Source organism: Mastacembelus armatus, chromosome 1 (genome assembly GCF_900324485.2).
Source record: "Mastacembelus armatus chromosome 1, fMasArm1.2, whole genome shotgun sequence".
In the NCBI taxonomy this organism is placed as follows: domain Eukaryota; kingdom Metazoa; phylum Chordata; class Actinopteri; order Synbranchiformes; family Mastacembelidae; genus Mastacembelus; species Mastacembelus armatus.
In genome coordinates, this window is record NC_046633.1 from 14985742 (window position 1) to 15001180 (window position 15439).

At 37.9% G+C, this 15439-nt stretch overlaps 3 protein-coding genes across 3 annotated transcripts; 2 read left to right on the plus strand and 1 right to left on the minus strand.

Moving 5' to 3' along the window:
• Positions 1-1144: 1144 nt before the first annotated feature.
• On the minus strand, positions 1145-4319 carry LOC113128307 (THO complex subunit 4-like). Its single transcript, XM_026303542.2, has 6 exons — positions 4014-4319; positions 3000-3152; positions 2770-2917; positions 2615-2675; positions 1782-1959; positions 1145-1684 (listed from the first exon to the last, which is right to left on the minus strand). Exons 1-6 carry the CDS (start codon positions 4203-4205, stop codon positions 1664-1666), a joined length of 753 nt encoding a protein of 250 aa, XP_026159327.1. The 5' UTR covers positions 4206-4319; the 3' UTR covers positions 1145-1663.
• Positions 4320-5747: 1428 nt separating this feature from the next.
• Positions 5748-12302, plus strand: LOC113128103 (excitatory amino acid transporter 3-like). Its single transcript, XM_026303163.1, has 13 exons — positions 5748-5892; positions 6201-6341; positions 7016-7108; positions 8313-8421; positions 8644-8686; positions 8787-8843; positions 8949-9130; positions 9573-9680; positions 10599-10721; positions 10844-11038; positions 11213-11347; positions 11865-11946; positions 12114-12302. Exons 1-13 carry the CDS (start codon positions 5766-5768, stop codon positions 12300-12302), a joined length of 1584 nt encoding a protein of 527 aa, XP_026158948.1. The 5' UTR covers positions 5748-5765.
• Positions 12303-13486: 1184 nt separating this feature from the next.
• Positions 13487-15250, plus strand: anapc11 (APC11 anaphase promoting complex subunit 11 homolog (yeast)). Its single transcript, XM_026304511.1, has 3 exons — positions 13487-13626; positions 13717-13834; positions 14715-15250. The coding sequence occupies exons 2-3, from the start codon at positions 13726-13728 to the stop codon at positions 14858-14860; spliced, it is 255 nt and encodes an 84-aa protein (XP_026160296.1). The 5' UTR covers positions 13487-13626; positions 13717-13725; the 3' UTR covers positions 14861-15250.
• The last annotated feature ends 189 nt before the right edge of the window (positions 15251-15439 follow it).

The following is a 15439-nucleotide window of genomic DNA, read 5'->3' on the forward strand; positions in this document are numbered from 1 at the left end:
CCCCGCGCAACACGTTCCCGGGACCAGGCCCGCGCACGTTGCACGCAGCGACGTACATGACATGACGAGGGGAAACCAATGACTGTAGACGGGTCTTCCATTTAAAGATCTGCACCAATTACTAAGTTACTATTGTTGCCACAGTAATCGTTGTGGCTGTGTCGTCTTTGTTTGTACACGCTCTTAATATTTCTAAATTTTTCAGGTTGAAAATTGCTCTGTAAAACAGTAATAAAAACCCTGACCAATCGGGTGCCTCCTTCATAATCCATGTCGCCTCGTTCCACCCCTACGTGGGGAGGATTGACAGGTTGTTTCACCCATACACATTAAGGCTTTAGGCTACCCGTCTTTCGAACAGTATAAAAGAATCGCTGACGCCATTTTATACGTATAATTGACATTTAGCCTTAGAGTAAGCCTTATGGCCAAGGCCAGATCAGATTGCGTTCGGAACGTTTGCCGCTCTCTCCAGAGGGCGTGTACGTTGAACAAGCTTGCTTCGGATTGGCTCAGTGGTCGACATGGGAACGCGTTCTAGACTCTGCTTTATTATCCTAATACGGTACTTCTGCCTCCACAAAAGCAACATGGCAACGTCCATCACGGCCGAAAATGGCGATGAATTAGCTTCATTTCAGCGGTGCGTAACAAAAATGGGTGGCGTCACAATATATTGGTCCAGCCCCTATACACCGTCAAGGGGGTGGGGGGCATCGATTAAAAAAAAAAAAAAAAAAAAAAAAATCAGGCTTTGATGCAGTTTTCTGCATATGCACTCACAGCTTCGGCAGCTTAGTATAGTAATATACACTTCACTTCCACTCTGTGACTACTTTTTTCTCAAACACTTGTTTCAGCCTTTGAGCTAATTTTGCTCCCAGGACACTTACATATACTACTATACTTACTACAAACGGCCTACATATGGCGCCTAGTTAATGTTTATATTGCAGACAATGCTCTTTAATGCTCTATGCCACTCTGGGTTTCAGCATTATTATTTACCATTATGTCATTAACTGTTCACTATTACAGTCTCACTTCAAGCTGGCTACAGAAGCACATTTTGTCACTGCTTAAGACATGAATAGTCAAAGCAGGCCTGATAGACAACATTAGAAACCACAAAAGAGAATTTAAAAAAAATGAACACAATTTGTTTCATTTGGGCTCTAGCTATTTTGCAGAGACAATTTCACTATTAAAAACATTTTGTTACACAGGATGAGAAATTTCAAAATAATACAGCAGATCATTCAATACAAGGTATTTCTATACAAAACCCTTTCAAAATGTGTTTATATGTCAAGTACAATCTTACCAAGAAAAACAAATTAAGTACATAAAACACTGAACGTTCACATATGTAAGTGATTCCAAAAAAAAAAAAATTTTTTTTAAAAATAGCAAAAACATGGTTTAAGAAAATTGCCCAGATATTTGGGGGAAAAAAAAAACACACCAGAGCTGGTGGCCTTTGGGGAAAACAAAACATAACTACCAAAGAAAACATGGTAATTAAAAATAGATAAATATTAAAAGCAACAGCATATAATGGTCCATACAACAAAACTGTGTCAAACAAAGTGTAGCCCATCATATCCCATATACCAGATGTAAAAAAAAAAAAAAAAGGACAAAATTGGGGGGTGTTGCATTTCTAAGAGGTGTCCATCTGAAACTAAAATACAACATAGACACACATTAAATTATCAATAGATCTTCATAGTAAGATCACAGCATAGAATAACAATTACTTAATCCAACCTCATACATACCTTGGCATTGTAAGCATCCAACTGTGCATCTAACTCTTCTGCAGAAAGTTGGGGTCTGTTACTACCTCCTCTACCCCGACCTCTAAAACCACTGCCACTACCTTGCCTCCTTTCATTCCATTCTCTCCTTTCAAAATTGGGTTGACCAAGTCTGCTCCGGTCAAACCTTCTGTTTGAGCTGCAAAAAATAAACAAACAAATCAGGATTTTTTTTTGAGAAGATCATATGTTTACAGTAATAACCTCAAATCACTGGCAGTATACAGATAATTTACTTTAATAAAGTAGTCTCTCTGTCTATCTATCTTTAGTAAAGCAAGCTCAGTTCATATATGTTTATTGTTTAGAGATGGGCAGATTATAGTCAAAAAGCTTGTTTCACTCCTATGAACTGGACATGTGTCAGAGCTTGTATGTCATGAATGGCAAAATGCTCACCAAACAAAGAAATAAAGTTCAAAAGTTTCTATGCTTAGCAAAAGAATCTTCATAAGTTTTAAATGCACTTCAAGTTAATTCTGAAAGCTTTGTCACTAAACTATATAATAAATACATAATCATAAGTATGAAAAAAAAATTACACCTGACACTAAACAGTGCAATTCCAGTAACTGGTTAATTCAATCAATATTCTCTTTTCATATCTCACTGTAACTTATATGTGACATAAATATCAACTATGAAGATGACACCATGCCCTAAGTGCATTAATAAGATGCATTAATATTTACTACCAAGAAAAATATTTTTATCTAGGTTGTCAGGCATGGTATTATTGATTTTATTGTCACATATTAAACAACATCTAGATGTAATGACTTTATAAAACTGACCTTGATTGTCTACTCGGCATTTCCACCTCTGTAGTCACCTGCTGGATTTTCATGGGGCGGCCTAAAAGAAACAACAAAAATAAAAGTCTTAAGTGTTTCTGAAGTAGCAAACAAACAATAAAAACATAAATGAAGCATGGGAACTAGATCCTTACCATCAAGTGGAACGCCATTATAGTGCTTCATGGCTTTTAAAGCCTCCGACTCTTTTTCAAAGTGAATGTCTGCTGTTCCTTTACTGCGACCAGACCGGTCATAGTGTATAGATGCTTTTTTTAATGTCCCAAACTCTGCAAACAGCTCCTGGAGAGAAAAGCAGAAACATTAGTCATGTTCACAAAATGTCCATGCTAGAAGACACCTAAAATACAGCTCAGTAAATTACCTTGATATCTGTGTCAGAGACTCCAAAGTCCAGATTGGAAACCAGCAATTTGCTGCTCTCTTCTATACTTCTTTCAGCTCCTGCACTTGGCCCGCTGTGCCCAGAGTGCTCCTCAAACATGTCATGCTGCCATTTGTCTGGTAACTCTCTGGGCTGTGAGGAACAAAAAAAAACTAAGCTATCTCCAGATTCCACATTCTGCTAAAAAAAAAAAAAATTCACAGAAAATGGACTTGTGATCAGACGGCTGCTTAAATGCTAACACAACTTCCCAAAACTTGTAAGCATGAAAAGATAAAATAAGCAATTTCTGAAGGCTGTTTAGGGCTATACAAAGAATAAAACATAAGCCTAAAAATAGGTATTGTTGCTAGCTAATATGATCGCTACCCCCGGGATAAAGCCTGGGAATCAGGCTAGGGCCACCATCTGGGTTTTCCACAGTAGAGCCTATCCGGAAAAGGAAATGTGCCTTTCTTCTGTGACAGTAGATGGAGTAGATGAAAACGAGGGTTTGAGGAACCGGAAATTTAACCCTGCAGCCATTTTAAGATTCAAGAGCTTGCATACAATTGCTCACACTACAAATAAGCGACAACCATATATTACTTTACATTAAAAAAACGCTGCTTATTCTAGGCCCACCGGAAAGCTGTCCGTAGCTGCTGCTTCTCCCCTGACCACTTCACCTGAAACAAGCACCACGCAAAGCAGCAATCTCGATAAAATGACCCAATTTTCATATTTTAAAACCGTCTATTTTCATGTATCCTAGTTGGTTTACGGCTAGTGCTGCTGATGATAGGTGAAACATGGCTGTGGCGGTAACGGCCCCCAGCTGGACAATATGTCCAGAAAACTTACCGTAGATATCAAATAATTCAGGGGGTAGAACATATATCTTTCAGGTAATTATGCCGTTTAGCGAAGTCCATTATCATGTAACCACAATTGATTGATTGACTGACACAATTCGATAACTTTTGATGTAATTCAAATGCTTCTCTTTCATACCCTGGTGTATGGTGTGGATCTCTTGTTTCTTTCACGATTGAAGTTACTCTGTCGAGTCCGCTTTGGCACAGAGGACCCACCGGTTCGACCTGAACTTCCACCCTCCTCGGACGACACTCCTCCGCGACCGCTGCCTCCTTTCTTATTCAGTTTAATGATATCGTCCAGGGACATATTCATCTTATCAGCCATCGTAGTGCTCAGGGCTATAACTAAGGGTGCCGACCAACAAACAATAACTTTCAGCGTAGGGTAGCGGTTATTAGCTCTGCTCTCGCCGCGTTGAAACTGGCGGAAATGCGTACATTGTTTGCGGAAGTGGCGTTAAGTCCCGCCCCTTCTTATTCCAAAAAAAATAACTTTATTGAGCATCGAAATCACGAACATTTTTAAACACGAGCTTGGTGTTTTTAGTACCACAAGTTAGAAACGCTGTTTGTTGTTTTTGATTAATAAATATATTTCATTAAAAGACAAATCAATAATTACACTAGAGAAGCTGGTCCTTGTCCATTTCTGCCCTCGGGTGAGCTCATCAATGGACCCGCTTCAGTTTGCCTACCAGCATCAAGGCATTAAGGTGGATGACGCTGGCATCTACCTCCTACACTGAGCTCCTTCACCTGGAGAAGTCTGAGAGCACCATGAGAATCAGGTTCCGTGATTGCTCCAGTGCCTTCAACACCATACAGCTAAAGTTTCTGCAGGACAAGCTGGAGAACATGGGGGTGGACTTCCATCTATCAAACTGGACTTTGAACTACCTCACCAACAGTCCACAGTACGTGAGGGCATGGTACTGTGTGACAGCCAGGCTGGTAGCTCCTGTACAGTCTTGGCACCATTCCTCTTCACCCTGTATACTGTAAGACTTCATGTACAGCTCACTGAACTGTTTCCTGTAAAAATTCTCTTATGCCTCATGAAATCATCAGCCTCATCTCAGACAGGGATGATGGGGAGTACAGAGGACTGTTCCAGGACTTTTTGGACTGGTGCCTGAAGAACTACCTCCAGATCAATGCAGGGAAGACCAAGGAGCTTGGTGGTGGACTTCCACGGGCACAGGCACCCCTCACCAACACTGGTGAACATCCAAGGACATTGAGAGAGTGGACTCTTACAAGTACCCAGGTCACCTCAACAATAAACTGGACTGGTCAAATATCACAGATGCTCTTTATAAGAAGGGACAGAGCAGGTTCCACCTGCTGAGGAGAATGAGGTCTTTTGGAGTACAGGGTACACTCCACAGGGACACATTTGCGGCATCAGCCATCCTCTATTTTCTATCATGGACAAATAAATGTTCATCTTATCTGTTAGCAGGCTAAGAGCAGGAAAGAACTTTGAATAAAGATCATTTATTGTACACGAAATAAATGAATACATATTTACAATGCCAAGGTATAGTATGAAGGAAATTCAGCAGTGCTAGCTACTGCATCATTATACAACTCCGTTCAGTCAGTGCAACCAGCAGTGCCTTATTGTCGCAGGTCATGTGATGTTCATGGTCGCCATAGAGCGCTGTCGCTTTGAACCAAAACACCAGCTAAAGGAATTAAATTAGGCCAGTTATTCAACTGAGCTTGTTTTTTTTTCTTTGTATTTGGTCAGCATTTTAGCAAATAACCTGGCTAACTGATTAATAAAAGACAGTCGTGAGGTCTATTCTTATTTTTGGTAACATAGTAGTTTAGTCAAAGTGATTTGTTTACTGTTAGCCTGTAGCTAGTAGACTGCATAGAAATGGAGAACATCGCTACTGAGAAGCGCAGCCCTTGTGGCAGCAGTGCCTGTGCGAAGATAAAGAGGTTGTGGTGTCACATTTGGCGGAATAAATATACGGCTTCATGTTTGGCGGCTGTTGCCGTGGGTAAGTGACAGCTAGCTAGGCTAAACATGAGTTTCAGGTAACTAACTACCATTCATGCACCGTTGGCGGTAACTACCGTTAACGGTAGGGTAGCTTGTCAGTAGCTGGTTAATGCTAATGCTTTCTTTAGCCTTGCATTATTACGTTAGCTTAGACGTTTGTTGTTACAGTGAATGAATTGACAAAAAGTAGCACGTTTTCTGTTAGAACACTTTTAAGAAATATGAAGTCTATAACATCGTGTATTCCCCCATATGTAAAAGTATAGCTAACGCTATAGATATGATTTTATTTTATTTGTCTCACAGGTGTTTCTCTGGGCTTCATTCTCAAGACTTATGTTCCTATGTCTGAAAAAGACCATCACCACATAGCCTTTCCAGGGCAAATACTCATGCGGATGCTTCGGGCACTTAGTCTTCCTCTCATTGTGACAGGTGTGACAACAAGTAAGCCACAGCAGTATGTCTCACTTTGTTATCTATTGCACTAGGTTATACATATTAAACATATTCACTACTCAATTCTTACTACTCAATACTTAGCTAAAGGTTGATAGCATTAGCTACCAAGGGTTAAATGTTATACCGTACGGAATAAGGCTATTCCATAGTAGCAAACCCCTTTAATTGTATTTATTTATTTATTTTGCTTATGAATTAAACTTTGAATTTATAAGTGGGAATATGTTTCTTTATTCATTTCTTGTTTAAACGGTTAAATTGCTTCTTAACTGAAGTTGTAAGGTGCTTCTTCTTGTTCTTAATTGACTCATAGTTACCTTTTATGACACATTACTGCCACCAATTGAATATAGGATGCAGATGGTATTTTCATAAATATTCAAAGCCTGTCGATTTTACTTTCACTAAATTTTATATTTGTCCAGTACACATTTTACAGTGCTGTTAAGTTTGTCTAATCCAGGTGGTGGTTACTGATTGCTTGCCAGGCCACAGATATGAAAGTGTACAATGTCTATCACCGACCATCCTGAGATGTAACTGTACTGTTCTAACTTTCTAATATATTACTCTGACGTAACACTCAAATATGACTGAATTTACTCAAAATTTAGTCTTCAGACCATAGCCTCTGTTTTTTTTTGTCTGCTTTTTAATAGGTGTTTCTGGTCTATGTCTTAAAACCTCCAGAAGAATTGCTGTGTGTTCAGCAGCATTCTTCATTTCAACCACTATTCTGTCTGTGACTACAGGTAAGAGCAATGTATCTGCAGGTCTTGAAAAGGCCATAGTAGGTGCTGAAACATCTTTAATTTCATATACAAACTTTTAAATTGTTACTTGCTTGCTTTTTTCTTGCCTTGTCCATCCAGTAGTCAAAAATTCAAAGATATTTTACTTTTGTATATGACTAAAAAGCAAATCTACATTTTGTGGCTAAAAATAGCAAACATTTGATATTTTTGGCTAAAAAGAACTGAAACAGTCAGTAATCAAACGGTTGATTTCCTTTCAATGTACTGTTCAATGTATCTAAACATAATTATTTATTTATCATTATTATTATTATTTATGTTAATTGTTGTAATTGTATTAAATTAATATGTTTGTTAAGCAATACCCTCTCCTGCTTATCCAGTTCCAAGTTGGATTTGATTAATTCACACAGGGTAGTTTTGGATTTTTTTTCCCTTAATAATAAAAACCTTCATTTAAAAACTGCATGATGTGTTTACTTGTGTTATCTTTGACTAATATTTACATTTGTTTGATGATCTGAAACATTAACGTGTGACAAATATGCAAAAAAATAAGAAATCAGGAAGGGGGCCAACACTTTTTCACACCACTGTACATTAAAAAATCATTACAGTTGTTTGTTGGTATGTTATTTTGTAAGTTAATATATAACATATACATTCATTTTATTTGTATTTTGAGAAAAAAAGTAAATAGGCTTTGTCCTTGGCTGGGAGCAATATAAGCTGCTTCATACCACTTGTATAGAAATTATGTGTATCAACACTAAAAGTTGCATTTTTATACAATGACTATGTGGCCTGTGTTAGAATGACACTTTCACAGGTAATGGAAACAATAATCTGTTAGTAACATGAAGTCAACAGAGACTTTGCACAGCAAAAACATTTAGTCTTGTTTCCCAGTTAAGGGCCAGATGAGTTGCTCTGTATTGTATTACTTGTACACTGTAGTATATATAATCAGTGAAAAGTAATCAGGAAGTAACAAAACCAAAGAGTGTATCACGTTAGCTTCAATAGCTGACTTTAAAACTCACAAATAGGATCATAACTGAAGTCTGGCGGTAATAAAACAGATGTAAACATCTAAGACCTTCTATAGTCTTAAACAGATGTTGAGTCAATTTTGCACATTTCAGAGGTTGCAGTTTGAACTGCTAAACTGTCTCTGTGTGTTTTTGTTTGTGTACTGTAGGTTTAATACTGGTCCTGGTCATAAAGCCTGGTGCTAATTATGATGGTGAGAGGGAGGAGACAGAAGAAGAAGACTCTACTACTATTGATGCTTTGATGGATCTAGTCAGGCGAGAAGAAAACCTCTATTCTGATTTGAGATTTCTTTTTAAGTTCAGGTTACAATATCCAGTTTAGAAAGTTTTTAGGCCAGTCTGTATCATTAACTAGAGAATTTAAAATCGGGTAGAGTCACATCTATATATTTTTCATAAATGGAAATGGTTAAGGATGTCAGGTGTCCTGTAAAGCTATACAAATGTCACATTATGTCTTTTGTTTACTATTTATAGGAACATGGTACCAAGAAACTTCATTCAGGCTAGCTTCCAACATGTATGCTTTTCATTAAGGAATACTTTAAAACCTACTACATATTTTATGTATTTTCATGTGATATTTATGATATGAGCGCTGATTATTTTGTTCATTATAGTTCAAGACGGAAAGGGTGGAGCTCAAAACTAAAGATGAAGAAAATTATATGCCAGAGGTAGTTATCTTTTGTCACTTTGAAGATAATTTTGTGATGTTTTCATTTGCACTAACAGTGGTACTTAGAGCTGCTGTTGTTAGCAAGTTTGCAATTTTGTTACAGAATACCACACATGTGGAACTGATGGGCCACGATGTTGATGGAACCAACATGTTAGGCCTCATTATTTGGTCATTTATTTTTGGCTTGACCCTGAACAAGTCGGGAGAAAAGGGGAAAGTTCTTGTGGATGTCCTTACAGCCATAAATGAGACCACAAAATATGTGCTCAACTTGGTACTGTGGTAAAGTATAACATATAACACTTTTTCTCTGAATTTGAAAAATTGTACACATTACCTATAGTGTGTAGCACATGTAGTATAGTGTGTACCTGTAGTGTAACATTTTTACTCACAAAAATTGCATGTAATGCAACTAGTCATTTTTTTCAGCTCAAGGTATTGACATTAAAAATAGCAAAATTCTCCTTCTAACAAACATTGCCTTTAATTCTTCTGTGACTGCTGCATGTTAAAAGTGGTTTCAAATAATATTTTCAGGTGTTGGTGTCCAAAACTCTTATTTTTAACAATCATCTGTGACTTTCTCTGTTTTTTAAAAAGTACAGAGAGATATGTAACAGTTTTGTCTGATGATTTTCCATTTTAAGCTATTTGACATTAAATAATTATGTAAAATGGTGGCTTTATTTTTGTGATTACATTGCTTTTTTTGTTTTTTCAGCTATTTGCCAGTTGGAGTGGTGTTCATTATTGCAGGCCACATTGTAGGTGTTGATGGCTGGGAAACTACCTGCAAACTCGGAATATTTATGGGAGTGGTTTTTAGTGGGTATGTTCACCTTTACGTTTACCACTTATGCCAGAATAGCACTTTGTTTTTTGTTGTTGATAAAGTAATTTTATGCAACTGTCTCCTATGATGTATTGGGATAAATGAGGGGTCGAGGAACTGCCCAAATTTATATACTATGTAGAGTTTATGGCCAATATATCTACAAGGTATGATACTCTCAGGAAATTGCTCTTTTCTTTGGAGAGAATATCGGTAACACTGCCAATAAAATCACACTCAAAATCTCAAACGTTTGCTCTGCCTATCAAAAATCAAAATACAAGACTAGAAGTGTTCTTATGGTATTCAAAGACCCTTCCACTACAGTGAGTGGTGTATGTGTATAGTTTATCACTAACAGGCTGTTTTCATATTCCTCTGCTGTGGGTGACTTTTTGCTTTCCTGAAATCTGAGTTTCAGACATGTGCAGGAAAACAACTTCAGAAGTGTATTGTTAACCTAAACCCTCTGGTGTCAGAGTAGCCAGAAACTTTTCAGAAACCAGGAATTGGAGCAAAACATTTATCTGCTGACAGCACCCATGCTGAAGTACCCTGGTTTTTGGTGTAAACCAGATCCTGGAACTTCTTTTTTTAACAATTTATATACTTACTATTTATTTTTAGTTTATAGTTTTATATATAATTACTATTATTATTATTATTGCAAAACTACTATGGCTATGTTAGCCACCAGTTACAAACTAAATAAATGTCACCAATATTCCCTCATGGCATGACTATGAAGGGAGGCTATGTAACTCTGAAGAGCAAAACACATGAAAAGTTGAAGTCATCATCTTATCACCAACATTCTGACAATCTAGTTTTATGTTGCTTATTGCAGGAGCATTGTGAATGTAAACTTTTGCTGTTGTCAATTGTTTTTGAGTTTCTGTACTTAATGTGTTTCAGGCTTCTAATCCATGGAATAGTACTTTTACCACTCATCTATTTTGTCTGTGTAAGACATAACCCCTTTGCTGTCATTAAAGGGGTTTCTGCTGCCTTACTGACTGCAGGCCTCATTGCAAGCAGGTAAGTGGGTGTACCCCTGTGGTATCACAGAGAGAAGGCAAGAATTACTTTTAGAAGGATTAAGAAGTATGTAATTTGTCATATGTTGATTGCACTGACAAAGGATGCATTGTATCTCCAAGCTCTGCCACACTGCCGCTCGCTTTTCAATGTTGTGAGAACAATCTCAAGATTGACAGAAAAACAGCTTGCTTCCTGCTGCCCATTGGGGTCAACATCAACAAGAACGGAACTGCTCTTTATGAAATCATAGCAGCAATTTTCATTGCCCAGCTCAACAATATCCATCTAGATTTGAGTCAGATAATTACACTATAGTAAGTCACTTTTTGTGTCCTTTAGAAAATAATAGCATGCAAATGTTGATACTATTGAATATATATGACCAGTGGGTCACATACTTTTAATTAAAGAGACCTTTGAAAATGCATAGTAGAGTTTTATAGCAATCTCCTCAAAAACCCAGTGAAGAGTCTGTGTTTGCTCTGCAGCGTGACGACAGCAGTGGCCAGCTCAGGAGCAGCAGGGATCCCATCTATGGGAGCAGTGACCACTCTCATTGTTTTGGCAGCAGTTGGTTTACCAGCGAAAGAAGCTTCCATTCTGTTGTCTGTAGAATGGCTTCTGTAAGTTTAGCATGTTGTACAAAATATTTAATGAATACATTACTATAGCTGCTTTTTCTTCTGTAATGGTAATATACCAGCTTGTCATAAATCCTATATTAAGTGTATATTGAGGAACTATTATAAGTGTATATTGAGGAACATATGCACATTAATAGCATACCCTTTGTAAACATGTATTACTTTGTTTTATTTAAACCTTTATCCATATGTTTCACAGTTGGTACCAATGAGGCCGTTTAGAAAGAGTTAGATAAACTAATGTTATTTGGTTGTCCAGCCTGATAATGTTTTATAGGTTTGTATGTAATTGTGTTTTGTATATTGTGTATTTTTGTGTAATGTAATTTAAAGTCTCCACTAGCTTCACAAGTTGCTTGTGGCATAGTGTGCATTACTGCAGCCAGACAGATCACTACTGTATATCATGACTGGGACTGCGCAATCAACAACATACCAGCAAAATCTGTATTAAGCAGCATATATTCCATAGCTTGATGTTGCTAATGCCTTTCAGAGACCACTTTAACACTGTCATCAATCTCTTGGGAAACTGCTATGCAGTGGCGATTATTTTCAAAATATCAAAAGACCAGGAAGCAACGGTAGAGCAAGGGCACGAAATGATAAGGTGAAATTCTAGACATTATTGTTTTGTTCATTTTCATAGCTTATGTGAATTATTAGATAGCATAAGATGTGAGCAGAAACTCATTACTTATAATATGCTAAACTTATTCACAGTTATACAGTATGTCATTCAGAGTTAGAACGTGTTGAACTTTTTTCCACTTTGCTGCACACCATTGAGGACCATGTTGTACTTTGTAGGATGCATGACAGTGATGCTGAAGGCCACAACACTGATGATATCCAGATCCACTTTGGCAGCCAAGAGTTTAATGATGTCGACTTCAGCACCCCGTTAAACTATTCATTTACCCCAGAACAGTGATGCAGAGGAGCAGTCTAGTGAGGATTCTCATAAAGGCTTTCAGACCCCACTTCATCACAGACTGTAATGATGAATGTATGTCAGGTCAGCATAAACATGGATGAACAGGGTAGACTTCCTGCCAGCTGTAGAATTTGTTATGATTAGGAAAGATTTAATTTATTTAGGATCCTGTTTAATTTAATTTATATTATTTGTATTTTGTATTAGTAGCATATGATAGATATACAATTTAGTATATATACTGATGTAATAGATGTACACTACCAGTCATTCAGTTTAATGAAAAGTCTGTTCAAACCTTTCTGTTAACATTGTTGAATAGAAATTTGTAATTGATGTATTTGATATAGTTAAATGAACTGAACTGTATGCAGATCATTTGAATTGAATTGAAGTAAAAGATGTTGGCTGCAGTTATTGAATTGAACTGAGGTGAATTCATTTTTGATTGGAATTGACTTGCATTTATTTCAGTATTCATCATTAAATCAATATTTACTGAAGTCCTGTACCTAATGCATGCACCTAATTCAACATCAAATCTTAAAGATAGTATAGAGCAAACATAGTTGTCCCTAAACACTGAATATACAGTTCTGGCTGTATCCCTGACAGGGTGGCTGATTGCTTTTTGGTTTGTTTTTGTCAAGTGATGCAACCATTGGTTTAATTTTAAAATATGTTGTATTTTATAAAGTGATCAAGTCACTTTTATGTTAAATAAAAATAACTCTCAGAAAAATATACCACCAATTTAAAGTTAAATTCAAATTATTCAGTTTTGTTAATCTGATCAAATCAAACAGTAACACAATCCCAGTCTTCAATCTAAAAGATAATAAACACATTGATTCTTGATCTTCAAGTAAGCCTAAAGACAAGACCTTCTCCTGGTTATAGTCAATGATTTTGTTACATAGATAGATAGATTCTTTATTCATCCCCCAAATTCAGATTGTCCAACAGCTCTTATATTAACTTTTATATATATTTATATATATATATATATTTTCCATTAAACTGTGTGTGTGTGTGTGTGTGTAGAGAAAAGCAGAAAGAATAACCATTTTCTTAGTTCTTTGCCCTCTAACGGCCTTTATCTAAATTCACTGAGGGGGGCAGCACTTCGCCTCTGATCTTGTCAGAATCTGAACAGAAGAAGAACGACCTACTTTTTTCTTCTTCATTGGATACTTGAAATATCAGTTGCACGGTGTTGGCTAACAGCGGAGTGGCCATAAAAAGATTTATTGCTTGTAAAGAAACACCATACCTTAACTCGTGGATATCTGGAGGAGATGCTAGACGCCGTCTCCTAGATGTAAGTAAGCGTTAAGCCAGTCGCTCCACGTGGATGTATCACCTTTAGCTCATATGCTAATATCGGCTGCTCTATTCCTGTTGCCATCAGACTTGGAGGATGAAGGTAAAGATCCGGCAGTGGAGCGGCGTGGCCTCCTGGTTGTGGGTGGCCAACGATGAAAACTGCGGCATTTGCAGGATGCCCTTCAATGGCTGCTGCCCGGACTGTGAGTAACCAAGCCGGCGTTAGCATCTGTGGTATTTGGTTTGGCTGACGGGGCCGTGCTTTACGCCTTGGCATTATAGCACTAATGTTACGATCCTAAGCAATAGCCAATTCACTTCAGCCCAAAACTGAAGTGGTGCAAAATGTGGAGAATGAATTGCAGATATTTCAGTGACTTAACGTTAGATTAGTATAATGCTGATTGGAACAGCACTACATACAACTGAGAATGTGCAAATTGTTTAGTAATTATAGCTGATGCTACTTTCAATACATATTTCTGAGCATGATATATAAGCAGAATAATGTGGTAGAAGGGCGTTTTTTATTGCAGGTCATTGAACAATAATAGTAAACTGCAGTGATGGGGTACTGACGTCACTTAAGTCACTTAACTCCGCTGTGATGATTCACAAAATTAAAACCGCTTTCACAAGACCACTTTGACAAGAGTAGACAGCTGAGTCAGACCATGTCCAAAATGCCAGGTCATGTGGGGTGTTCCTGGTCTGCGTTGGTCAGTACGTAGCAAAAGTGTCCAAGGAATGACAACCGGTGACCCGCCAAGATGGTCAGAGATGCCGAATGTGCATAGGGAGACAAGTCTGATCCACGGAGGGCCTACCTTACAGCTTACAGGACTAAAAGTATCTGCTGCTGATGTCTTGGTGTCAGACACCAGAGGAATCTTCAGCGCAGTGCTGGACGCTCAGAACTGTTCTGGCAGCAGGAGGTAGACCAACACAGTATTAGGCAGGTGGTTTTAATGTTGTGGATGTTCAGCTACGAGAAAAAGTCTTAAAGTAAACTGAAATGACACCTCATCACATCTCCACCCACTTTTTTTTACTGTCAATTGTAATGTACATGTTGTTTTGCAGGTAAAGTGCCTGGGGATGACTGCCCACTGGTCTGGGGTCAGTGTTCCCACTGTTTCCACATGCACTGCATCTTGAAATGGCTGAACTCGCAGCAGGTTCAGCAGCAGTGCCCCATGTGCCGACAGGAGTGGAAGTTCAAAGAATGAAGCTGTGCCGTAGGAGTTCATGTTTCCTTTTTGTATCGACTGTAAATAATGTTTTGTATTTCTCTATCTGGCCAAATGCAAAGTACATTTGGAAAATCTTGTTTGCTGTTGTTAGACTCAGTATGTAATTAAATATTTTAAAAGCAGGCATCACTTGCGTCTGTATGCGTCATGTTGTGCATGAGACAGCGTTTCATCAGCGTGGCTGACGGCCTGATTACCTCAGAAGCCTCTGAGGCAGGGCCATGTGACCTGAATTTCAGTGTGCTGCTGACTGATCCCGACTTTAACCTTGATGAGGTTGTTTTGTGTTTGTGGTAATGGTTCTGAAGACGCACTTGGCATTTATCAGGTTTAAATTCTTCCAATAAAAGGAGATTGAAGATGTTTTGTGTTTGTACTTATGCTGATGGTAGAGCAAGCTGAAAACACAGCACTGGTGGGTTTGTTATAGCTACCAGCTGCTCCACTACTACCAGTTATTGCAGTCTTTGCGTGGTGTCGGTGAGGTAATGCACTGTGACCGGTTATTGTAGCACTTAATAAGTATTTGTCTCACACTGGTGGGAAGGGAAGGAA